The 26340-nt window shown below is 32.5% G+C and overlaps 3 protein-coding genes across 5 annotated transcripts in view; 1 reads left to right on the plus strand and 2 right to left on the minus strand.

The window, feature by feature from the left end:
- The window catches only part of LOC141455205 (uncharacterized), a 40838-nt gene extending 36935 nt beyond the window's left edge, over window positions 1-3903 (plus strand). Inside the window, exons 6-7 of the mRNA XM_074130083.1 lie at window positions 309-831; window positions 2322-3903. Coding sequence (XP_073986184.1) covers window positions 309-831; window positions 2322-2620 — 822 coding nt within the window. The 3' untranslated portion in view covers window positions 2621-3903. The remainder of the gene's footprint in view (window positions 1-308; window positions 832-2321) is intronic.
- Window positions 1-4090, minus strand: part of Art7 (arginine methyltransferase 7) — a 52907-nt gene extending 48817 nt beyond the window's left edge. The window contains exon 1 of the mRNA XM_074130100.1: window positions 3939-4090. The gene's annotated coding sequence lies outside the window, so the exon portion shown is untranslated. The remainder of the gene's footprint in view (window positions 1-3938) is intronic.
- Window positions 4091-6599: 2509 nt separating this feature from the next.
- Window positions 6600-24645, minus strand: LOC141455208 (uncharacterized). Of its 3 annotated transcripts, XR_012459162.1 has the most exons (13): window positions 24377-24645; window positions 24113-24241; window positions 23825-24032; window positions 22700-22899; window positions 20308-20472; window positions 18940-19074; window positions 17898-18059; window positions 13907-14014; window positions 13729-13824; window positions 12906-12987; window positions 10536-11656; window positions 8841-8944; window positions 7120-7228 (listed from the first exon to the last, which is right to left on the minus strand). XR_012459162.1 is itself a non-coding variant. In XM_074130095.1 (12 exons), the coding sequence occupies exons 2-12, from the start codon at window positions 24233-24235 to the stop codon at window positions 7076-7078; spliced, it is 2553 nt and encodes an 850-aa protein (XP_073986196.1). In that variant the 5' UTR covers window positions 24236-24241; window positions 24377-24641; the 3' UTR covers window positions 6600-7075. The 3 variants fall into 3 exon arrangements, 2 of the variants coding, with proteins under 2 accessions (XP_073986196.1, XP_073986197.1); XM_074130095.1 differs by lacking the exon at window positions 8841-8944 and having other exon boundaries at window positions 6600-7228; window positions 24377-24641; XM_074130096.1 differs by lacking the exons at window positions 7120-7228; window positions 8841-8944 and adding an exon at window positions 9322-9490.
- Window positions 24646-26340: the final 1695 nt, after the last annotated feature.

Genomic DNA, 26340 nt, shown 5'->3' on the forward strand with positions numbered 1-26340 from the left:
TAATTGAAATATGTGTTCTTCCAACAAGAAAATATCTTGTAATATCTTTCGGCACTTTAATCGCAAACATTGGAAGTTCAGCAAAGGAGTTTAAAGGAAGTTAAAATGATCTGTAGCTCCCATCTTCGTGATGGGACCAAGACTTATTCAGATCGCGCTCACTGTAACTTAATTCTTCTGCTGATTAAAAGGCTTTAACTCTTCTAAGACAGATTGGACTTCTTCAGAACCCGCGTCTACAATCACCTTAAGCCTTAAGATATCTCTTAATTGGTCTTCTTTATTAATCAATCATAATTCTGTTTCAGATCTTGACCAAAGATACATTTGAAGGGCTGGACAATCTAAAAATATTAAACTTACAAAATCTAAAACATTTAGAACGATTCGACAGTGACAGCTTATCAAAATGTAAACTATTAACCTGGTTGAAGATACAAACCTGGCCAAACATAGAGAAATATCGTTTCCGTTTACCAAGTGTTGTCTTCAATTTGAAACATCTGAAACAATTAACTGTTGAAGTTCTAGAAGAAAAACTGCATGATCAATTGATGCAAGCTTTTCCACCAAAGCTAAGATATCTAGAGATCACCGGCAGCAATTTACGCGAAGTTCATCCAGAAGCTTTGAAAGGTTTGGATGGAAACAAAGAATTAACGCTTAAATTCACCGGAACAAATATCACCAATTTTCCACAGCTATTTTTCTGGAAATTTGCTAATCGCCTGACGGTTGACCTAAAAGGAAATAGTTTGGATCAAGTTGGGCCGGAAATATTTTATAAGTCGATTAGCAGTGTGAGAAAATATGGCACCAAAGTGTATTCTGGTGAGTATTTTTTGTTTTTTTCTTAATATTCCTGAAAAATCTTTGACTATGAAATAAAACTAAAGGAAAGGGAAGGGTGAGGACGCCACCGACACTCAGAATACCTTCACTTATGCAATAACAAATATATTTGGTATATTTACAATTGTAAACTCATATACAAAACGGATCATGATCCAAATACATAAAACTGAATTAATTAGACTTACAGGTTTTCTGACTTAATTAAACCGACAGGTTTTCTGACTTAATTATACTGACAAGTTTTCTGACTTAATTAAACCGACAGGTTTTCTGACTAATTAGACTGACAAGTCTTCTGGCTTAATTAGACTTATTATGACACTCACAAATTGATTTATCACAAGACAACAAAAGTACATTGTTCAACCGGGCGGCTAAAGGGTTGTCCAGTTCTTGGCGAAAACATTTCCAGCCAGACCGACGCTTAAAACCTGGCAATGGCGGACACACAGACATAATCAGTTTACACCCACTACTCTCTTGAGATGCCCAAGGGCAACTGGCTCTAGCTCCCAGGCACAAGCTGGAGCCCCCTCTCCGTTCTCTTTTCCAGTGCTGTCAACTGGGCAATAAAGCACTAAAAGGTAAATTCTATGCCGGGGGGCGCACCTCCTTTCGAGGATCGAACAATTCCCCTAAAATCTATCGTGGAATCTGTTGAACTGACTTCACCATACGGCAGAATTGCTCACATTAAATATTGTCTTAAGAACATGACTTCATCGCGGTATTTGGTATTGATAATGTGTTCCCCGAACTGAGGTGGCTCGGCCATGTTGAACGGATGCCCCATCAACGAGTTCCTAAAAAAGTACTATACGGACACCGGGGGGGGGGGGCGCAAGACGTAGAGGTCGTCCCAGGATAAGATGGTTGGAGGACGTAGAAAGAGATCTGCGAAAGGTGGGTGTTAGAAGATGGCGCCTAAAAGCCGAGGATAGGGAAGATCTCTCTTAAATGAGGTCCAGGTCCTATTATAGGAATGTAGCACCATGGGAAGAAGAATGTGTTCCCTGATACTCACAGCATCATCTTGGGATGATACGTCATCGGCTTCCAGTTTTAGGCTTAGCCACTCCTTCATGTTCCAAACCGTCAACATTATGGTATCTCTGTTTCATCTCCTGCAACAACTTCAGAGCTAACCTGGTGGTCGAGTTACGACGAGCTCCATTAACATAGCTAATTTCTGATTTATTTTATGGGAAATATGGAACTGCTCCTTTAAAACCAGCCAACACCACTGGCAGACTAGCAATCCCTTAACCATTTTAAGAATCGGATGTGGAACTTCGTATCTTCTTAGAATTTCTTACTTGCAAACAGGCGTAAATTTTTAAACAATGATCAGACATCCGAATAATATTGCCATAAAAAATAACACTAGCTACATTTGTATACCCTTAACATGCAACCCCCGCCCCCACAAAACCCCTTGGATTGAACCAAAACTTGTTTTCTTTCAGGAGGAATCCATGTACAAGACAATCCAATTCTATGCAACTGTGATGCACACTGGCTAGGCTATTGGATGAAACGATATCTATTCGAAACATTGAAAATCCATCAGAAAGAACCTGAATATAGCCGGGAAATCATTGAAAATATGAAGGAATCTACTTGTATCAATCCGATGAACGGTCAACATACACCGATATTGACATTCGAAATGGACGGATGTGATGTATCGAATTCTATAAGGATTGCATTGAATTTTACACTATTTATAATTAGCTTCTTGTGCACTGTTTATCTAAGAAGATAATTTAGATGTTGATAAAAAATAGATAATAGGTTTGTTGCAAAGAGAGAGAGACAAAATAGAATACAAACTATTGAAACTAACTTGTGTGGCTTAGTTAATACTTTGGAACAAACCTATTGTACAGAATCCGCTTTAATAAAGAATTGGTTAAACGTTTAAGTCAGTAAAAAAAAAGTTGGATGCGTGTTCGGAAGAAATATGATTAAAAATAAAAGGATCATTCAAGTGGGTTAGGGCAAACATTCAAATTGGTTACCAATCTAATTATTTAAATGAAAAACATTTTCACTAATTAATTTCTTGTTAAATAATTCCAAAATTATATTTTTAGTATTAAGGAAAATTTTAGATTTTGATTGTAGGTTAATTATAAATAAAAGTTATTGCTTAATGCAAAAAAGAGAGTGTACCCAAAAGGTGCTATAAAACATTCCTAGTACTGTCACCAATTACGTTTTAGTTAGGTTATACGAAACATTTTTAAATTAAACTAAACTTAATTTAGTAAACAATAGTAACATCTTTAAAGACTACTGAAAAGAGAATTATTGAAAATGTTCACCACTAGAGACTTTTTCTAAGTCAATCATCCCATAAGAACTATACTAAGAATTTCCTGTGGATAAAACAGGAAGAACGAAAGGCCATCTCTCCCGTTACGTCACGGTTTGCAACCGTAAGGTCTATAGCTGCACATGTGCCAAGTTTAACAGGAAATCAAACCCATCAATCCCGGTACAGAAACTTCCACAACAGCTTTAAGTAGAACGTCTCCTCATTTTCACGACTTTGAAGCTGTAAAGACCCCACGACCTCTTAAGAGACGGTATTCATCATTGAACCAATAGTACTCATTATTTTTTAATTACTTAAATAATTGTAAATATTAAAATAACAAAAATATTTTAATAATATGTAAATTTAAAAAAGTGCAAAATAATCTTTCGAGTTCTTGAACTGAAAGTAATAGTAACCAAACGACAGTGCTGGGTATTTTATAATTAATGCTATTTTATGTGATTTATTATTTAAATAATTAATTAAAAATAATATATAATTGTGATTTACATTTATTTTTAAAATTTCCTCGCTAGTGATTCTGTTTTGTTACACTTTGTATTTTTTGTTTTTGTTTTTTAAATGTGAAAATTATATACTTTGAGGAGAATTTGTAAATATTTATTAATATTCAATTACATTAAATTATGATATACGTAAATGTTATAGTTATGTACTGATTTATTGTTAAAATAAATTTTTGTGTTGTTTTTTTTTTGAAAAAAACAACTTCATTTTTTTTTATTTATAACTAACTTACCTTCCTTTAGATTAGACTGGATGCGTAAGTAAGAACTCTTTTTGAATTTAAAAAAAGCAATGAAATACTAGTTTCAAATTTAAAAAACAAACTTTTTTAAGATGTTAGGTTAATACTGCAAATAACTACATATGTACGTCAAGCACAAAACCAAAGTTAAACAAAATTTAATTTTAAACACGCCGCTACTTTAACTACAACCGATTTATTTTGAATCGTTAGAAAACAACGATCGATATCTACATTATCGAGTTTCAACTTTTATATTACATAAATTTTAAAATGTTTATCAATGAAAACTATCTATAAAAAAAAGAGTGAAGATGAAGCACACATAGGAAATAAGTAAAAGCTCTAACACTGCCACTTCTTAGTAAAGATAATTATTTCTCAGTTTAGTACTACCATTAGTTATTAAAATTTTATAGTTTTTCTTGGTAAAAATATGCCTCCAATGTATTAATTTAAAACATGAATTTCTAAGTAAATATGTATATATTAAATATTTTTATATAAGGCGCGTCATTCAAGGTCGGATAACCACCCAATCTCATAACCTTCCCAACCACTCACCTCACGTAACATTCCATTATCTACCCGAGGAGATTCCATACGGGTATTATCCACTTTGAAAGTATTCGCAAGAAAAGTATCTGTATATCACGTTGTACTTTCCACTATGATAATTAATGTTATCTAAGCGTTGACACCCAAGACTATGTTTTTTCTAAATCAAGCAATAATTTAACAATATTTTTTAAATTTAGTCTACATCAGAACTCATTGGCCATCCATCTCCTAAGAAATAATATGTCCATATACTGACACGATTTTATTCAACATTTATTTATTGTTACCTGTGTAATACTTATATATATCAGGCAAAGAATGGATAGAGTATAATTATTATTACTTTTAAAAGAACCAAAAAATGATCGGCATAGCCAAAGCATAACACGACGGTAGGGGCACGAAGGGAAAAATCAGCCAAATCTACTCAGGAATTCTAAGTACATATTTGAATTGTCCAGGGTAACAGATCGCGAAGGCAACATCACTTTAGACGTCGTGGTGCACTTTTCCGCGAAAACTCTACGCTTCCAGTTTATACAGATTTCAACTTTTTCTTAATCTGTCGCCCATTTTTCTGTCCAAGGCTAAAATATAAAAGAAGAGTAGCCCTAATTTGGAAAATAAAAGAGAAAATACAAGCGTAAAACTTCAAACAAACTTCCAGTTCGTCTACTTCTATTTTTTCTACCTCTGACTCCTACTTTTAAAACCAGGACTAAAATAAAGAGTAGCCATCATTTGTAAAAAGTAAGAGTTCTACTTATTCTATCTCTTATCATCTTCCATTTTAGCCAGGGCGAAAAAAGCACACAGCGATGTATTCATTTAGAGAATGGCAAAATTCCGTATTGGTTTCCACATCGTCTGGATTTCCAGTTATTTCGTCTCTGCCACCTGCTTTTATGGCCTGGGAGTACGCCTTCAATTAGATAATGACAAGTAAAATACTAGGGAAAGATATAGAATGGATCCAGTTCTTAAGATTTCTACTTTGTCCGTCTCTCTCGCCTACCATTAAAACCAACGAGACAATCAACATTCAGGGATGTTTTCATTTCGAGAATGACAGGTAAAAATACAAAAGAAAATCGCCGGATTTGTTACCAGTTCTTCCAGATTTCTATTTTTTCTGTCTTGGTCATCTACTTTTATGGTCACGGGTGAAACAAACATCTTGGGTTGCCTTCATTTCCAGGATGACAGGTAAAATACAAAGGAAAATTGCCGGATTTGTATACAGTTCGTCAGATTTCTGCTTTTTCTGTCTCTGTCATCTACTTTTCTGGCCAGGGGTGAAACAAACATGTGGGAAACATGACAAGTAAAATAAACAGGAAAAATACGAAATTGGCTTCCAGTTTTCTACTTTTTCTGTGACTGCCACCTACTCTTATGGCTGGGACGAAAATAAACATACTGTGTATTGAGGTTGCCCTCAAATGTTTTAGATAGGTAATGTGAAAGATTGGAAAACGTTAATCTTGTCACATTTCCTTCACTACCGCATCCACAATGCACATACTTCTGTCAATAATGCAGAGAGGAATAGTCTATAAATGAGCTAAATTAAGTTGCATTTCTTACAATAAGAACCGAGATATTTAGGCTTCAAATGTTAGGTAATGTGTTAGACTATAAAACTTTTATCTTACTGTGTCTCCTTTACTATTGCATCCACATTGTTCATATTTCTATTAATTGTGCAGTTAGTAGTATTCTACAAATTTGATAAATTAGGTTGTATAACTTACAATAAGAATCGAGAAATTTAGAATGACAGAAACTCACAGAATGACGTGAAACATTAAAAGTACTGTATTGTATTAATTCCAATTAATTCTTTTTATACTTTCTATTGAATGTAATGGATAAATTTTTCTTTTTTAATAAACATTTTAACTTTTAAAATAATAGATGGCACTTTCTAGAACATTCAAAATTCTTTGTCTTTTCTGTTAACAAATTTAGAATCAAAACCAAAAAAAATGACAAAATAAGATTTACTAGAAATATCGTAGAAAAAGTTACAACACCTTGAAACTTTTAAAAGGGGTTTTAATGAAAATATACACACAAATCACAGCTATGTGAGTTCACACGTTTAAATGTATTTATTTATAATACAAGATTATCTTCTTTGCTATGAGGAAGGTTTCAGCTTTGTTATACCAGTCTAGATTAAAACAATATTATTTTTTACAATAAACTAACTGTAGGTACATAAAAGTTAATATTGCTGTCTCTACTGTTGTTATATCACTTTTTTTAAACTACACTTATCAGTTACATTATTATAGTCAATATATAGTGTATATAGTCAATATTCGACATTATAAAATGGTAATCAACAGTTGTACAGACATTATGCAAAATACCATATACCTTTCCATAAAATAAAAATATGTATAAATAAAATATAACCTTTATATATTAAACTAATTTTTTTCCCTTTTTCTCTCAAGATACTTACCACATTTTTGTTGAATTTTCTCTTTTATAATATTAAAAATATATAATTTTTTAGAAGATTGGATAAATTCTATAGTGATGTTTTTTTCTAGTGATTAGAACATGTGGCTGTTAAAATGTTCAACAAATACTTCTCGAGCTGAATGCTGAAACTCCATACAGCAGATAGGACATGTTATAGGTTTTCTTGCGGTAGTACCTTTGAATTTTTCTTGTAGAAACTTGGCCAGATGTCTGCAATTTGTTGCCTGTTAAGTCGAAATCGAAATTAAAAACAATTTTGCGTTGCCTCTAATTGAGATATACATAATGTAATTGAACTTTTGTCGATTAAATTTTTAGAAAATAACAATCGATAAACTGTAAATTTATAAGCAGTTCCACCCCCCTGGTACTAGCAACAAAAATCAGTATCAATAAAAAAATGTGCTTGATCTTAAGATAATTTTCCATAGAAGATTGGCCCCTCGAAGAAAATATCATTTGCTTCTCAAGAGAGTCTATTGTGGCCATTCACCATTACGTTTTATCAAGAGACAGGATTCAGTTGAGAAGCTCTCTTGGGCTAAGTTTAAGAAGTTCGTTCATACGGTGGATCTTTTGAAAGGTTCAGAGTTATTGTTCTTCTAAGAAGAAATACTTACGCCTTTTGTATACTTTGTCCAAGAGATTCTGAAAAGAATCCTTTCTACATAAACATAAAAAACAAACAGAAAAGATGCTGCAACTGGTGGATGCCGCAATAGACCCTCTTAGGTCTATTAAGGGTGCGTTCCACTAAGCGACCACAACGATCAAAACATACCTTCTCAGGCGTTCCACTTGGCGACCGCGGTCGTTGTGGTCGTGGCGAAAACGTCACTAATGACGTCACTATTTTCGCTCACGCGAAGCCCACAACGCCCCACCTTAAAGTGCTGGGTCGAAGTGGGCGTTCAGAAATATGGCGCAATTTTTAAAACAAAATATGGCGACCGAAAAAATTATCTCATGTAAATGAAAGTATTATTTCATGTAAATAATAGAATGTGTCTCTCGAAAGTCTACAAAAAATAAATAAATTAATAATTACTTATCCCTTTACATACTAAATCACTGAATAACACAAAATCATTTACCTGAAATAACTTTTAAATTCTTCATCTGAATAAAGATCAATTACACTGATAGCTAATAATACGTGGCCTAAGTTTTCGCTTTTTATCATTGCGATTTTGTAAAATTGCATTCCACTCTTCGTCGGAACTAGATAAAGAACTTACTAAAGCATTATTAATAAATATCCAACTGTTGCCACAAAAGACATTTTAATTTTATTTAAACGTAAATTCTATAAATACTCCACTAAAATGTAATATAAAAAATTGAATTATATAATATATTCTTTTAATATAAGTCAACTTTACCAATAATTAATAAAGTTTATCATAACTGCTTATAAACGGGGTTAAAATTAAAAAAACAACCTCTTCAAGCTTCTGACTTATTTTCGAGGCCGCCATATGTAATGTTTACATGAACGGTTAAAACGCCTACAGTCCATTCCACTTGGGTTTTCGATCGCAACGCTCGCAAGCAAGTGGAACGGGCAAAATCGCGGTCGTAAGCGTGGTCGTTTTGGTCGCTTAGTGGAACGCACCCTAAACACTGTTGGTGTAGTGCCGATTCTTCCTTCTCGCACACACTAGCTATAACGTTGCCAGGACAACGTATTATATTTACTTCTTCACTTAAATCTTCACGAATCCAGTTTTCTTCTTGAGAATGGAAAATTGTTTTTAGTAATTAGAAAATAAGCAGTAAAGAAAATTGAAAGATAAATCAAATAATATGCAAAGCAAATAAAACAAGGTTTATAACCATTCCTTTTTCTCTCTCTCAAGTTTGAGGAGGAACATTTCAGATGACTTTGGCGATGTTTTTTTTCACTTGCGTCTAATCTTAGCAAAATGTAATAACCGCATCTGAACAAAATATTTTCTGAATTAGTAGCGTTTTCCTCGTAAATATTTTAAAAATAATTTTTATGCAATGTTGAATTATAAATTATGGATTTTTTTTTTAAAACTATAATTAAATATTTTAATCTAGAAATGAAACCAACTTATTTCAGACTGCCCAATCCAAAGAACCAAAATTCTGAGGCTAAAGAAAAAAAATTGTGCGTACTCTATTTTGGTGAAAGATTTGATCAAAATTTGAGAATGGAAAATGCTAAAATTTTGCAATTTATCCACCTGCCAGCTTTAAATAGAATTTCCTAGATGACGAAACGCTACATTCTATTATTATTAAAATAAATTATATAACTATTACCTGTCAAAAAACAAAAATGGCACCGTTTTATTAAAAAATAAATTTATTTACATCAAAATTAAATGAAATAAATGTGCGTGTTAAAATCAAAATTGTGTCTGCGAGTGCATGCATGATTGCAATCAAAAATAATTGATTTTTTCCCCTTTAAGTTTTCGTCAATCTCTTAACCAATACATTTTATTTCTTTTATTCTGAAAGCAGATTTTTTTTTTTTTCTTGGCACTATTAAAGTACTTTATTTTAATGGCATTTACCTTATTTAAATAAAGAAATAAATTTAAAAAAATAGTTGTGAACATTTTCAGACTTTTTCTTACAATTTCTCAAGATGTAGGAAATGAAAAATAGTGTCACTGTATCAATTTCCGGCAAAGGAAGAAATATGGATATGCCAGAAAGCAAAAGCCACCATCGTCGTTCAAAGGCAAGCTCTTCATCCTTTTTTTGAGTTTGGGTGAGATTTGGTCAATGCTGGTGAGTGAAATCAAGACCGTTCACACGATACTGGTATTACGAGGAATTAGTTAGGAGGAGGTGACAAAACAGATACGCCCCCCCCCCCAAATGGCGCCAAGGAGTATTGGGTATCTTGATAATAACAGACAGTAGGGGTACCTCCACAAGCCAAGTTATGTATATTGGTCTTGAAATTAAGCAAGAGGATCGCCCTTATAATAGATGTATCACAATGCAAGGGGCAAGAGGAGAAAATTATACAGGGTGAAGCAGTAAGTATTGTCCATAGGCCCACTGTGTGTAGTACATCTAAAGTGGAGTTCAATGACGTATTGGCCAACTTCATATTTTTCCACTGTTCTTGAGTGACCTCACTTTAATTTTTTTTTTCTAAAATCAGTACTTTTTTCCAATAAAAACGTTATTACTCAGAAAGTTTTTGATCCGAATTCGATTCTGATGACCTATGGACAATACTTACTGGTTCACCCTGTATATATATAAAAAAATATAAGGACCTCTTCTTTGAAATTAAGAAATGATACAGCCCAGAATCAGGCGTGCAATGCATGAATCATTCTGTCGGCGAATGGCCAGCTATTGAGCAAAGTATTGTAAAGTCTTGGAATTTGATTCCCATTTATTGGAAGAGTCACAGAAGTCTTAAATTAATATATTGGAAGTTGTGACAGAGCTCCGCCTCAAAATATCAAAGCCCCTGAAAGTGAAAGAAGTTCACAGCAGTAACAATAATGATTATGAAACAAGAATTGTACTCACACTGATGGCCAGCTGGGTCTCTAATTCCTGAACTTTATTCTTGTATTCCGATAAAGTTTCCGCGCTGATTTTCCCAATCAACTCTTTACGTAATTCATTTATGGTTTTCTGCATTCGTTCACGTTCGCTGATGGATTCCAACAGTTTTGCTTTCAATTGAGAAATTGTAGTATCATTATCCTCAAGTACTCTTTGTAATTCTTCCACACTTTCTGCATTTGAATTTCTAATTAATAATTCTTTTTCTTTCACAAGTTGTTCATATTTGACGGTAATCTCCTGCAGTTTGTTGGTCATCTTGGCGTCCTCTTGCAGGAGGAACTCTACCTTAGATTGTAGTATCAATTTTGCTTTTTTCTCGTCCTGGATTTTCTCCTCGAGTATTCTGTGTTCGGCTACTGTATCATTGAACTTCATGATGATTGGAATGCTCTTGTTCAATGAATCCAATTGTTCCGTGATGACAGATTGGGCTGGTGACGAGCTGTTCGACACAGCACCGCCGGCTGTACTCTTCAACATGGCCAGCTCATATTCCAGTACACTAATACGACTTTTCAAAGCGGCATTTTCTTCCTTAGTTTCAGTCAATATTCTCTCCAACTCGCCAAGTCTATGTTTCTCTTGAACAATATTTTCTCTTAGTTCAGCTTTTTGTTGTTGAAGATATTTCAATTTTTCACGTAATTGTTGTTTTTCCAGATCATCATTTTGTTCAGCGTTGTCTGTTTGCTGTTGATTCGATGGGCTGTTCAATTTCCCTTCGAACACATTTTGTACATGCGAACAAGCGCCGCTGATCACCTCGAACAGTTGACTGGCAGGATCTTTATAATTTGCCGAACTCTTGCCGCTAACACCAGCAGCGTTATTCTTTAATTCGGTGATTTTATTGTGTAGTTCGGTTCGCTCTTTTACTAATTCAGCTTTTTCAAGGTCATGATTCATTTGTAGCTCATTGATCTGCATGTGCAATTTTCCATCACATTTGGAATGATGTACCATCAGATTTTCAAACTGGGCACGATACAAATCTCTTTCTTCCTTGCATTTTAGATATTGATTACCATCTGGGTTTTTATTCATCGCATTGTGCTGTTCGTCGAGTTCTTTTTTCATATCTGCAAATATAGATATCCCACATTATAGGGCGGTCATCATTAAATACATAACAAATCATCTAGTTTAATCTTATAATTTAACACTCAAGGCTCAACAAGATAACACAATGTGCGGAAAATGAACAGCGACCTGGAAACGGGAACATAAATTCAAATAACTGTGTAAAAAAAGAGAAGGCCTTCGAAGCACCAGGTGACCCCTAGAAGAAACCTATTACTTCCTTGGGAGAGCACTTTACTTCCCCCAGTAAGCCAGCGTGGTTACGTAGTGAAGGAGTCTACACCCGCTTTTGGAAACGAAGACGTGTTCAGGCACTAAGATGTGTTATCCCAACCCAACGGTACCTCTCCTCCTTTTGGAGCATCCCATCAATAGCTTCTATCATTTAGCCTGAGTAGTTACCAGAAGATAAGTGGAAAGCAATGAGGGAAAGGAGTCTAACTACAGACAGCAGTTATCCATAATTGTGTGCGTCCCGCTCCTGTAGGATCTTCTTCAAGTGTCTAGAAGATTCCAAGGATTGGAGGTGTGCATACCCTCCCTCCAGAAAACTCCTAACTACTTATTCTGAAAAAATTATGTTATCATCTCTGTACCCGGATGGTCTCTCCACTATATAAGAATAGCGGAATTCTCTTCACCAAACTAATTAATACACCTTTAATGATAGATGACAGGGTTAAAACAAAAATGCGTTCTACGACGGATAAAGTCGACGATTCTTACTCTTAATTGAGGGTGTACATTTAAAGTAATTGGAGATCACGTTTTGGAGCGGAATAAACATATTTATGGTCACTCCATTTGTTTAAAAGAGGAAATTTCAGCAATTCATTCAGCTTCATAAATTTTAAATAAGTGATAGACCCATAACACTAAACTAAATTGTCACATTAGACTGAAGCCCTAATTAGCTTTCACTAGAACAGCTCAAAATGAAATTTACTGCAAGTCTTCAAATAAACATGTTTAAAACTATAAAAAGTAGATGCACAATAATCAGACAAAACGGAAACCAAATTTTATTCTCAGTGACCTCATAACGGATATTCCAAGTGAACATCGGAAAACAATAAAAAAAAAACAAAAAACCCTACACTTTATTGGGATAAGCTAAAGAAACGTGACCGTGCATAATTTAAGGGCACCAATAAAAAAATTGTCTAAAACTATGTCTGGTAAATACTCTTTGCAAGGGCCGTCTTAATTTTAACAATTAACTAATTTAAAGAAAGAAATAAAACTTACTGTCTATCACAGAATCAGCTTCCTTCATCTTCTCACCCAATAAATGTGATTCAGCCATTGCTGCATTATGCTTCTCAGACAGCTTAAAGTGAGAACATTACATTAATAATAATAACAATATTAATAATAATAATAGAGGGAAGGGATTAGCTATGAGGTTAGCGTATTGGATTCTCACGCGGAGGTCCTGGGTTTGAATCCAGCTGCTGACCTTTAGATTTTCTCTTCCTAGGAGCTTCTTACAGCTCACTGTGTCACGGTGATGGACAGTGTTGTCTGTAACGAGAGAACACTGTCCGGAGGCCGGCAGTGCACTGAAAAAAGCTCCGGGCGCTAATAACCTTAGATGTTGACGCGCCTCAAATAAAAAAAATAAAAATAAAATAACTAGTTAATAATAAAAACGTTGAAAGAAGCTATATGCTGTTATTATTTAAAAAATTTCCTTTAATTTCTTTTATAGACCACTTATACTACTATAAAACAGGCAGGTTAAAGTACTTAGATTTTATTACTAGGTTAGTTTCTTCTTTACAACTTTAGAATAACTTTTATTTTTATTGCTAATAATTTCTCTTCAGAGTCAAGTCTTATTATCTAAATAAGTAAAAATTACTTAAAAAGTTAACTTTAAGAAAAATGCATACATCTTGTTTGAGACGAGACTAATAACTCTATATGAAATTGCTAAGTTTAATTTAAAAGAAGAGCCTAACCCACAGTTTTAGGCAATCATTTGATTGCAAAACAGAAAATCACGACATTAGTTTAAAATAGATCAACTTTGGAAATGCAATTTAATGTATCATAAAAAAATACTAACCTCTCTCAACTTATATTTTAAAGTACCAATCTCTAGCATTAGATTATCACTTGCAATATTATGCTCTTGTATTTTACCCTCTAAAATTTGTTTTTCCTAAGACAAATAAAAATTATAACATATTACTAAAGGTTATTTATTCACACAATTACGTTTATAAATATGTAGTAATAAGTACCTTATTCAATTCAACTATTAATTTATTTTTCAGGTCATATTCCGATTTTAAGTTTTCATATGCTTCTTCAGAAACTACTTCAACTATTTGTGGTTTTCCTTTCAAGTTCTAAAATGTTACGTAATTTTTAAATTATGTAGATAATCTTAAAATGAATAAAAGAAAATTTGTCCATCAAACTAAATAAATGATACTATCAATGTTTATAATTAAAACTGTCCGGTAGGACAGTTGTATAAGGGTTGACCATCAAAAACTGCACGAAAAAGCGTAACGTTGAAAAACACCCAACTTTGACAATTTTTTTCTCTTTTTCTATAAAAGATAAAATTCCCAAATTTTCTTTAAATCTTACTCCAAACCCTCCTTTATAACTGTAATTTTTTTTGCAACCACCCAGATCTAATAGGTTTCGAGAAAAAAGTTGCCGAAAATGAGCAAAAACGGCTTTTTCAAAAAATGTTCTTGTTCTTGTTCTTCTTGTTCTTGTTACCTTTTTTGTAAACAACGTAGCGCCTAAACGCGTGAACCGATTTTCATGAATGAGGTGTCATTCGATTCGGAATTTTATGTAGATGTGCCTTTTGGGGGTCTCGATCCTATACATGGAATGGGAGAGGAGTTAGCCCCCTTTATGCAAGGCCCCCTCCAAAATTATTATTACTAATTACTCTGTAAACCTTGGCCCGATTTTGATAAAATTTGGTAGGATGATAGGGTTAGGGCTCCCCTACGTAACATTAAAGCGGCGATCAGCTCTTACACTTGTTAAGGGGAAGTATAGCAATCGTTTCAAATTATCGACACGTGAACCGACCGAAGTGTCATTCGAATCGAAATTTTGTACAGATTTGCACTTTAAAAGTCTCGACGCCGTGCCTCATAAGGAGGGGAGTTCGCCCCACCCAAATAAGGCCCTTTCTAAAACTATTATTACCAATATTTCTATAACGCTTAGTACGATTTTGATAAAATTCAGCTCGAATAAGTGGTTAAAGCTCCTCTACGTTGCTGATGCTCTTGCACCTACTAAGAGGAAGTACTGCAATCGTTTAAATTATCAATGATTGAACCGATTTAAATCAATGAATTGTCGTTCAATTAAAAAATCTTTGCCTCTTTGCCTTTTAGGGAGAAGTACTGCAATCGTAGTTTATTTTTCTTACTCCTCTTAAAAGGAAGTACTGAAATCGCAGTTTAATTTTGCTATTTACGTACAAATACCTTCCTATGTTATTCAAAACGCTTTTTCAAAAACATTGTTATTGGGGATGGTTTGGGGGACCGCAACTATAATCATTCTTTAAAAAGATCTCTCCAGTGGTAGTTACGGTTCCGACTTAACACCTTATCAGGTTATAATTATAGAATTGCTTATTCCAAATTTTAAAAAAATCTGTAAAGCAGATATGTAACTTTGTAAAATAGACAAAAAGGAAAATCTATCCAAAAGGTACAAAAATCTCCTTAACAAAAACTTACAGTTTAAAATGTTAAGTATAAGGGTTGATTAAACGCCAAAAGGTACACAAATCAGCAAGTACCCAACATTTCGTTAATACTTCATTAATATTTAAGTAATTCTACTGCATTAATTTTCATTAATAAGTTATTTTTTAGAATTTATTAGATATCACAGACCCTTATGCTGGCCACTTCATTTATATTATTTTTTTTGTTATAATTATGATAAATCATATATACGTACATGCATGTTAAAGTAAAGATAAAGTTAGAGTAGGCTACTGTCTTGAATTCGTCTTACCGAAATATTCGTGAGCACAATTAACACACAGTTAATAACAAGTAGATTATTAAACAATAATTATTCATTTCTCTATTGTAATTTAATTTAGTACCCCTAATTTTACTTATAGTAAAATACTGGAATAATTAGCTGTCCTAAATATATGCATATCTTATTTACTTTATATTACATATATACAACATTGTGGGAAGAACACCTAGATGGAGAATGTAATTGAAGAAAACTATGTTGTTTGCGATAAAGCCAGATAATTATTACCTATTATTATAAACGTTTGACTACTACATAAAATAACAATTACTTTAATCGAAGAATGAACTTAAACCGACGATTTTTATTTAAGAAATAAAAATAAATAAATAAAATAAACAAAATCATTGATGTAAGTTGGTGTAAGCATTTTTTTAAACAAGGTTTTGAATTTTTTAGCCTCATACTTTTATTTTATTTTTTATAACGTTTTTCTTTTTAACCTGTAATTAATAGTTTGATTATTATAAATAATTAGATATTACAGTCAATCTACAGTGCTACTTGAACATATATTTTGTAGACGAAAATGGCCAGCATAAGGGTCTGTGATATCTAATAAATTCTAAAAAATAACTTATTAATGAAAATTAATGCAGTAGAATTACTTAAATATTAATGAAGTATTAACGAAATGTTGGGTACTTGCTGATTTGTGTACCTTTTGGCGTTTAATCAACCCTTATACTTAACATTTTAAACTGTAAGTTTTTGTTAAGGATATATATTTTCATCTATCACAAATTTATGTAATTACTTTGGTGAAGAGAATTTGAATTCAACTTAGAATACAACATGTCATACTACACTTTGCTAACTGAGTGAAGGAGGTTTCAATGATGCTAAATGTGAGTTTCTGAACTAGTACCATTTTAGTAAAATTAGTGAAATGAAAATATTGAAAACTAGTATATAATTTCTGTATTAGTGGGCTTATGTTTTGTAATTAGTAATATTTTTATTATCGCAAAGTTAGAAAATTGTACTTTAAATGAGGGGGCGCTCGAATTTAAGCAAGCAACGCTGAATTATCTAGAGCACATATACTGAAAAATAATTATTGTCTTAATAAACAGGAGATTCTAATCACTTAATATTAATGCTGTAAATAAGTACAACCTTACAAAGAACATTTTTAAAGAGTAGAGAACATGCAACATGATCAAATATTCATGGTTTAAACATCAATAATAGTGTTATTGTGAGGTTCAGAAGAGTCTGCTGTGTGTTTGGTATGAATGAATTTGGAATCTGTCCTAACTAAGTATTAATTTGGTAATTCATGATGTTTTTCTGTGAATGATTTGTGTTGAGCACATTTTTCTACAAACACCACACGGCCCTCTTTTCCCTTCCTGCATGTAACACACCCGTCATTGTGTTGTTGTTAATATCCGGTTTGATATCTTTGTTTTTGATAAGATAGTTAAGCGTAAGTTCTAGTTTTGTTTTGTTGTACTTGTGCGAGCGGATGTTCTCTGCAACTATCTTTAGATTTTTGACCTCGCCCTGGCCAACCAATAGTTATTATTATCACAGTCAGGTCAGACAAATTTGTAAATACCGCTGCTTTAAAAAAAAAAAAAATCACAGCATAAATTTAAACTAGGAAAATCGCATTTTGCTTCGAATTTGCTATCACAGCTCTTTGAAAACGGCTACAATGAATTTCTAGGTATATGTACTAGAATATATCTATGGTATACTCCAGTTCCATTTCTTTCTGGGTAGTTTCTTCGGTTTTAAAGGAATTAAGATAAAATATTCAATTACAGAAGTACCACGGTTATTTGAACGACTTGACTTTCAAATAAATCGAGTATTCGACCAAGAAATTAGAGAAAATATTGTCCTGAAATCCGAACAAACATTTGGAACACGGAACACCCGAGATGAGACGAGTTGTTTTTTATATTTATACTTTTAGATCTTATTTCTTGTTTAGATACATGTTTTTACATAAAATTTAAAAATTAGGCCAGTAAAACGGTATACATATTTCTGGGGCTTAGAAACGAAATAAACTACATAGTTTACATTATTTCTTATGGGATAAATTGTTTCGGATCTCGACCGCACTTCCGGAACGAATTGTGATCGAGAACCACTGTAATTATATTAAAAATCCTAATATTCCAATTTTTTTTTTTTATTTTTTTGTAAAAAACCTAACCTAAATCGTTTGTTGTTTACCTTATTTTCAAAAAGAAGTTGTTGTATGTGCGACATTAATGAGGTAATTTCATCTTTAGATTTATTCAATTCTTCTTCATATTGGGCATTTTTGTTGTATGATTCTGTCAAAGTTGCTTCCATATTTGCGATTTTTGACTCGTACTTTTCCTTTTCCGCTTTCTACAAAATGGTTAGTAAAATAAAAGTGGTTAGTGCTAAAAGAAATTATTCTGAAATATTCAAATAAGATTTATTTCTTATTGCCAATACTTTCAGTTTATTGGGACAATTGTCTTCAAATATTGAACTTTTTCTTCTTTTTTTTTATTAAAGATTATGGAACTGAATAACAATACTGGAACTGAGGTATAGAATGTTGGCTACATCCAGTTGCTTCTTTTCTAGGCAGACTAACAACACAATGGTATGCTTTCTCTCATCTGTGCTAGCTAAGAAAGTTTTCTTTTGGTAGACATTACACATCCAGCACTGTGAGAAGGGATTAGCTATGCGGTTAGCTTATTGGAATCCCACGCGGAAGTCCCGGCTTCGGAATCCAGCTGTTGACCCTTAGATTTTCTCTTCCTAGGAGCTTCTTACAGCTCACTGTGTCACGGTGATGAACAGTGTTGTCTGTAACGAGAGAACACTGTCCGGAGGCCGGCAGTGCACTGGAAAAAGCTCCGAGCGTCACAATAACCTTAGATGTTGACGCGCCTTAAATCATTAAAAAATAAAAAAACTAACATCCTAACTAATGATCTGCAAGATCCCACTATACTTTTTACGATTTGAGAAGCTTCTTGCTTTCTTGCTCCTCCTAACAACTTTTTCTAAAAAAAAACTTGAGCGAGAAGTACATCTCCAAAGGGTTGCTGCAGGGTTTGTGGTCTCTTACCTGTCACTAGTGGGGTGTGGGGCATCCATTGGAATTTACCCACGTATGATCACAGTGTGGAGTACCCCGTGTTAAAAGACAACTGCTTATTACATTAACAAAAAAAAAAGAAGTGAAAATACTGAAATAATAAAAGATTTAAAAACAATTTTTCCAACATACCATCAAATCATGCATCTGTTTCTCAAGTTCGTCCACCACTTGTTGATGTTTAACTTTGAATGCTTCCAATTCAGTTTCCAGACTGCGCAATAGATCGAGATCATTTTTAGTTTTTTCTAAATTTTTCTGCACTTCCTGTTTTGGCAAGTAAAACATCAGAAAGATTTTGGAGATTTCGTCTAGATTAAGTTGAAAACATATCATTGACACTCTCGGTATATTTACTAGAAATATCGCGTGGTATACTCCAGTTCCATTTCTTTCTGACTAGTTCTCTTCGGTTTTAAAGGACTAAGATAAATATTCAATTCACTTCCGGCCAATTTAAATTTAAAATTTTTCTTGTAACTTCTAAAATTTAAAAAATTCAGTGCAAACGCTCGCTCACACGACTTTTCCGTTACTGAAAATTTTTAAACTGTTTTCATGAAACTTATAAATTTGCACTAAAAGGTAAGTTTACTTCCAATATAATACAACATCTTTTTACTTTAAAGAGACCATGTTCAAAAATTAAATCTCTAAAAACCTACAAAAATATATTCAGTGAAATGCTCATCCAGTCGACCAATTATTCTCAAAATTATAATATAATTTCATTTTTGTTTTTAAAAAAAAACCCTAATTCCACCCTTTTAATATAAAATTTCCCAGGTACTGTTTTTTTTTTTTCTAACAGTTCTAGGATACCCATTTCTTCATAGTTCAAACATGGGATAGACCTATATAAAACTTCACTAACTTGGAATGACTTTCTGTTGGCGATGAACTAAAACTAAAAATTTTACGGTGTGCCGCTTTATACTTTTTAAACTTTTGAAACATAGAAGATATTTTTTTTGCCTTTTTTTTGGCATTGGCTTTCGCCATACAGCCCCAACATCGTCTAGGTGCTTATCACTAGAATATCACTCACTCTCCATTCTTACTTATAAATACATTCGCTTCACCCATTTATCGCTCTACTATATTCAAATATTTACATAAACTACAGCTAATGGATGGATCTGTACTCTATATTCCTGCCATCCTTATAGCTTAACCGAAATTAAAATCACCGTAATCCTTCTCTAATCATTTTCTTCCATTCATTCTAATCGGCTATAACTTTTAAATACATTCATAATATGTAGTTTACTTTAACTATTAACTTATTACAATAAAAATGATCAGTCCATTATAAATATTATCAAGTTGATTCGAATAACAGTACGCTGATGTACCTACTTATTTTGTTTTGTAAAATATAAAATAAAACCATTAGTCCACAGTACGACTTCTATGAAATGTGACATGTCATATGGCAAAAAAGTCATTTAAGGCTGATTTTGAAGACGCATTCCAAAAAAAATCAATCAACCCACTTACATCTTTCTCAGTGATCAATTCCTCGTGCTTTTTCAACAGCTGTGTGTTGTCTTCTTTTGAAGCGATCAATTCAAATTCACATTTATCAAATTCCTTTTTCAATATATTGAATCGATCATTGAGTAGATCATATTTTGCTTCAAGTGACTTTTTCTGTTGGTTTTGCTGAACAAAAAGAAATAATATATACATATATATAATGAAAATATAAATTAAAATTTTCTTGAGCAAGAAGCTTGTCTAAGATGATGCGTTTCCAACAAAAAAAACAAACAAAACCAAACAAACAACCAACAAACCAATATTAATTCTATTGCAATTTAAAAAAAATATATATAGAAAAAAAATGATTAATATTTGAAATGTATTCACTGAATTTGGAGAAGTAGTTTGCACCCAAATTTAAGAAGAAACACTGATTTACCTATCAGAAAATAATAATTGTAAATTGTAAGATATTGTGACTTCTAATTATTAAACAAAAATAATAATAATATACTGTAATAAATAATAAGTAAAACAATGCGCAAAATCTTGAAAAAGAAAACTTTAAATTGAAGTTACATTCAATAAGGTCGTATAACCAGAGATTTCATTTTTTTTTACCTTTAAAATGATTGTTATAGTATGTTTAGATGAGGTTTGTTCAGCTGTGTCTGAACACAAAGACACACCTGAACAAATCTCACCAAAATGTAATGTGTTCTTTTTTTTAAGATTTTACTTTTTCGCAATATTTATGAAGTGAAAGTAAAAAGTAAAGTAATCGCCTATTTTTTCAGGCAGGGCTTAACGTCCAACTACCAATTAGGTGTCTTGGACGGAGGCGACTAGCGAACATACTTTGCTGTAAATTACTTTTATTTACCAATAAATAAAATCCAAGGCCTAAAGTCCGGGAATAGAACCCAGTACCACAATACTTATTAGCTTCGCAAGGTCTCGCCTCTAACCGCTCGGCTACCGTGGCGCCCCTATTTATGAAGTGATTAGTATCCCAGTTTTTAAACATTATTTCCCAATACAAATGAATCAGACTCAGACCAAATCTGTGCAACTCCTCCTCGCCATAAAGTACAACTCCTACTTAAGGATTGTAAAATATTACCTGAACACATTCAGAAATCTTAAATACATACTAGTTTACTGGCCATTAATTCAGTTTTTAACTGAGCGTTTTCCTCTTTAAGTGAAATTATATCCTCTCTAAGAGCAGAAAATTCGACCTTAGTAGCAAGAGGGGCCAACTTATCATCGAACAGACTGGAAATGACTTCTTTTATTAGAGACACTAATTGAAAAGTATCTATTTTTTCCATTGTTAAATCTGTTTGTTAAGAGATTTTTTTTTTTTTTTTGGACATGGGTACAGAATCAACAGGAGAGATTCTTTGTCGTGCTGAACTACCAATAGGAAGATTAGACATTAAAAATTTGTTTAACTGAACAGATTAAGAGTTAATTATTCAAATTTAATAATAATTAAAGTAAATAATTTTAATTTTATCAGTTATAAAAGAAAATATAAAGTAACTAAAATCACATCAATATCGTGCTGAATTTAATGTAAACAGTTACGTGGTAAATTAGAATGGAAAGTTATTATTTTTTCTTTTTTTAGCGCATCAATAGCTGAGGTTATTAGCGCTCGGAGCTTTTTTCAGTGCACTGCCGGCCTCCGGACAGTGTTCTCTCTTTACAGACAACACTGTCCATCACCGGACAGTGAGCTGTAAGAAGCTCCTAGGAAGAGAAAATCTAAGGGTTAGCAGCTGGATTCGAACCCGGGACCTCCGCGTGGGAATCCAGTACGCTAACCACATAGCTAATCCCTCCCCTTATAGAAAGTTAGTAAATACAAGATGAATTATATAAACAAACCCTGTCCGGCTGGCAGATGGAAGCAAATGTTTCCAAGCTGCAATATGACCGTCTCTTTAGCACAAAGGGGAAGTTTATCTGTGATTTGAATACAAGTGCACCCCACTAACACAACTAATTTCTCCACAGAACTGATAAGAGTTTAGTTTTTAATTAATGTCACCAAAACTAGTCGTTAGATTTAGCTCAAAGTTTGACATACACTAAAGTGAACAATAACCTTTACGAATATCAATAACTATGAATTTTTAGTCCCCTGGAAACCACTCAACTAAAAGAAAAAGAAAGAGTCGATCTTAACACGACTAAGTCAGATAGTAAACTCCATTTTAGAGATAGATTAAAAAAATAAACTAGGGTTACAACATTATAATTCCAATATGACGGACCTAACCACATTTACTCCAAGACCTCCTTCTTGCTGAGAAAGTAAATAAGAACTATTAATAATAATAGAGTATAAAAAATAAATAGGGAATCATAACAAAATATTATAAACAAATAAACAAACCTGATCCAAATCATTTTGCAACTGTGCCACTCTGGATCTGAACACTACTAAACCAGGATCAGTAGGATCTTCAACGGCGAGAAATTCACTCTCATGCGGCTTACGGAAACTGAACGGCGTACTGGCTCCGGCAATCACATTTCCACTCGTCACATAGCAAAGCTGATAAAGCTCGTTATCTTTCTTCGGAAAGGTGCCAGCTGGTAGAAAATTGTAACTATATTAAATATATACCACCAAATTGGAATAAGGTTAAGAATGTAATAAGAAAAAAATCTCATGTGTATGCCTTCAAAATCACATTGGCAATAAAATTAAAGGAGGTTTCAAGTTCTTGAAAAGGATATTGTTAGAAAAGAGCAATAAATAGACAACATAATCTTCACTTCTCAAACCAGAAAATATTTTGTAAATTTGAAACAGAAGCTAAGTCCTGCGCAATGTGCCTAAACTTGAAAGGGCTAAATATCAGTCTGGTTGTCTTTGGCCCATTTCTTTAAGCTCTATTCAAAACATGATTTGACAATCTCACAAAAAGCTTTGCTTTCCTTAAAGTAACAATTCTTAACTTACATTTAATTGTAGACAATGAACTACCTTTAACAAAGTTGATACTAATTAAATATAAGCTGTAAAATACCCTCAATAATAATAATAATTATAATTGTAACAAATAAAACATAAATATGCAAATACAAAGTAAAAGATATATTATGAATAATTTCGCAAGGTCGGAATATGATTAAATATGAAGGTCAATTAGTGTGTTGTGAATCGCTTAAAAAGAAAAGGAAGTTTGTTTCTGGGAAAAAGTTCACTAGAAGCATTATTCTATCCAGGCTTGAGTGCTTTAAAAGCATTTATGGAATTAAGGACTGAAAAACAGGAATTTCAGAAAATATGAGAAAGGGCATTGAAATTTAGGGAAGAAAAAAAAGAGGGACTTAGAATTATGAATAATTTTGAAAAGGAAAATCATCATCATTTGTTCACGTCAAGAAAAACAATGTGAATGGAAATCTATTTAATAAAATAGAAATCTCTTTGTTTTTAAACTTGCAAAATCTAATTTCATTTATTATGCAATACTATGAAAAAAATAATAGATCTTTAAAAAAATCCTACCTTTAAATATAACTTCTAAAATGGAATTTTCTTCATTTTCTGGTACTTGAGCACGTACAAATGTAATATAATCCGAAACAGATAACCATCCTATTTTGAAAATAGCTATTTTATCACCAGCTTGTGGTTTTACATTATCCGTAAGAGAATAAGTACATTTGATGTCACTGTCAGTTGGATAGATATCGCAGAGATCATGGAAAATGACCTTTAAAAAAAATAAATAAATAAATAAAAAAGCTTAAAATGTATAAGAGTTTTTAATTTAATAATATAAGCAGTACATACCTGACTATACTGTGATTTGGTAAAAGAGGATGTCATGTATTTGTCAACAGAAAGATGTGTAAAATCATCAAGACTTACAAGACTGCTTTGCATATCTTCGATATCTTCACTTTTCTCGGCCATCGTATTCTTTTAGCAATTATAAAAATAAAAGTTTTAAATTTATGACAAATTTAGCAAAATTCAAAGACAACTGAGATAACACGAAAATAGAATGTGGCTAAGAACTAAAAAGTAATGAACTGCAAAGAGTAATTATCTTACCTTAACGACGAAGTGGAGCTATAAAAAAACTGAAAATTTATTAATAGGAAATCGAATGTTGAAGAGTTACCTTATTTTTCATATAGAAAAATATAAAAGAAGAATAACCGATTAAATTCCTAATCCTATTACACAATCTGTCAACACAAAAATGATACCAATCATTCAGTCCATCACAACTGTAATGGTGTTGTATGTGGATTCTGTAGTTGACATTTCAGTCAAGGTTAATATCAAGAATGCCTGCTAATATAAACAAAAAATTTTTGAATTACATTTTTTTTCTTTTTCGATTAATTTTTAGGAGTAAATTCAACTTCAGGGATGTTTTCTATTTTTCCACTGCCTTGTGCAATAATTAATTGTTCTACAAAAATTGAAAACATATCTACGTTTTCCTCGATTAAGTGCACTAATCGATAGATACTCTTCGATAGATCTTTCGATGATGTAGGTATCATGCTCTTTTGAAATTGAGTTCTTTATTTTGGTTTGAAGTCCTTGTTTAAAATACAAGTTACAAATTCATGATAAATTGAGTGATATGAATAAAAATTTCTAGGAATTCAAAAAATATCCAAGCTCAGCCAACTAAACAAAACTCATATTTCATCATAAAATCTGTTATTTAAGCTCACATAATTCCCTTTAAAGTAATTTCTTCAGACTAATAATATATGCTAAAAAGATGGCTGGTTTCGAATATATGGAATAATTATCGTAGTATGATATGCAGAACAAATCCAGCCAATGAAATGAAAACTTTGGATGGGAATATTCATACTCCAAAAAAATACTAAAAACATATCTTTGCAAACCAAAATTATGAACCCAAAGGAATAGGATCAAAGTCAAAGAAATCGAATGGATTAATGAATTCAAGCAGTATATTTCATCCTCATTTATACGTTGTTAATTTAATTAGTTAACGACTAAAGATTTTTTGTTTAGATTTACTGAGTTTTGGCCGTACAACATAGTAAGCACATTCCAAATTCCAATAAGTCTTGTTGATAATTTCTAATTTAATTTGAAACTTACTTACTCGAGGAGTAATAAAATTTTTTCCAATAATGCTACGAATAATTAAGAGATTTATCTCCAATCAGATGTGTGAGATAAATTTATATCCGCTCATGATAAAACGTCCTTCTACATTCTGATACTGTTGTTGACCATTTGTTCTTAATATCAATGCTATTTTATTATAGAATTCTTTCAGAATACTTACAGAATAATCACGACTTTTAAGCTTCTATTCAGAAAATATACACTTTTATTATATTATACATTAGACAATACATATTCATTTTTCTAATTTTAAGCATTAAGAATTATTTTATATTATATATTTATGCAGGTAACTACTCAAGATAAAAAATATACACCGTGTTTTAATTCAAATTAGTTTCTTTTTGTTTATTAACGAGGTACTGCGACTAACATGGGGTCTATCAATTGAAGCAGATGAGACACTCTCTGCTTACTGTAACAATCCCAGGAACCGACTGAGAGCTGGATTCATTGAAGATAAATGCTGCGAAACCTATAATACACGAAAACCGGATATACATGTATCGAACGACACGCTGGTTTGGTACCAATGAGGGAGGAGTAAAGCCCCCGATTTGGCCAGCCAGTCCACAACCTCGTTACTTACCATAAAATACTTACTTGAACCGGTACCCAGTAGACCAGAAAAAAATCTTTAATAGAAGCTAGCTTTTTTTCAGCCTTTTAGGATAATTGAACACCATTTTGGGAGTAAAAATCTATTTTATAGATATTCTAATTAAAAATAGAGTCTGACTAATCCGGTTATCTAATACACGATAGAATCGGGCATAAACTTAGCCCTGGGAAAACAGTGGTCCACTCTCCAAGAGATATCACCTATTTTTTAAAAATAAAGATTACGTCATCACAGAATAATAAATTCAACTAACAGAAAATAAAAAAATAAA

This window comes from Rhodnius prolixus, unplaced genomic scaffold (genome assembly GCF_049639745.1).
Source record: "Rhodnius prolixus isolate KJV_2025 unplaced genomic scaffold, Rpr scaffold_33, whole genome shotgun sequence".
Taxonomy (NCBI): Eukaryota; Metazoa; Arthropoda; class Insecta; order Hemiptera; family Reduviidae; genus Rhodnius; species Rhodnius prolixus.

Bases quoted from the DNA above. Each gene is read 5' to 3' on its own strand.
- LOC141455208 (XM_074130095.1), bottom strand. From the start codon at position 24,235: ATGGCCGAGAAAAGTGAAGATATCGAAGATATGCAAAGCAGTCTTGTA. The intron at 18,060-18,939 runs GTATGTTGGAAA...ACCATTTTGTAG, and splicing joins AACAGATGCATGATTTGATG to AAAGCGGAAAAGGAAAAGTA. The intron at 7,229-10,535 runs GTGAGTACAATT...TCGACTTAACAG, and splicing joins AGACCCAGCTGGCCATCAGT to GCAACAAATTGCAGACATCT.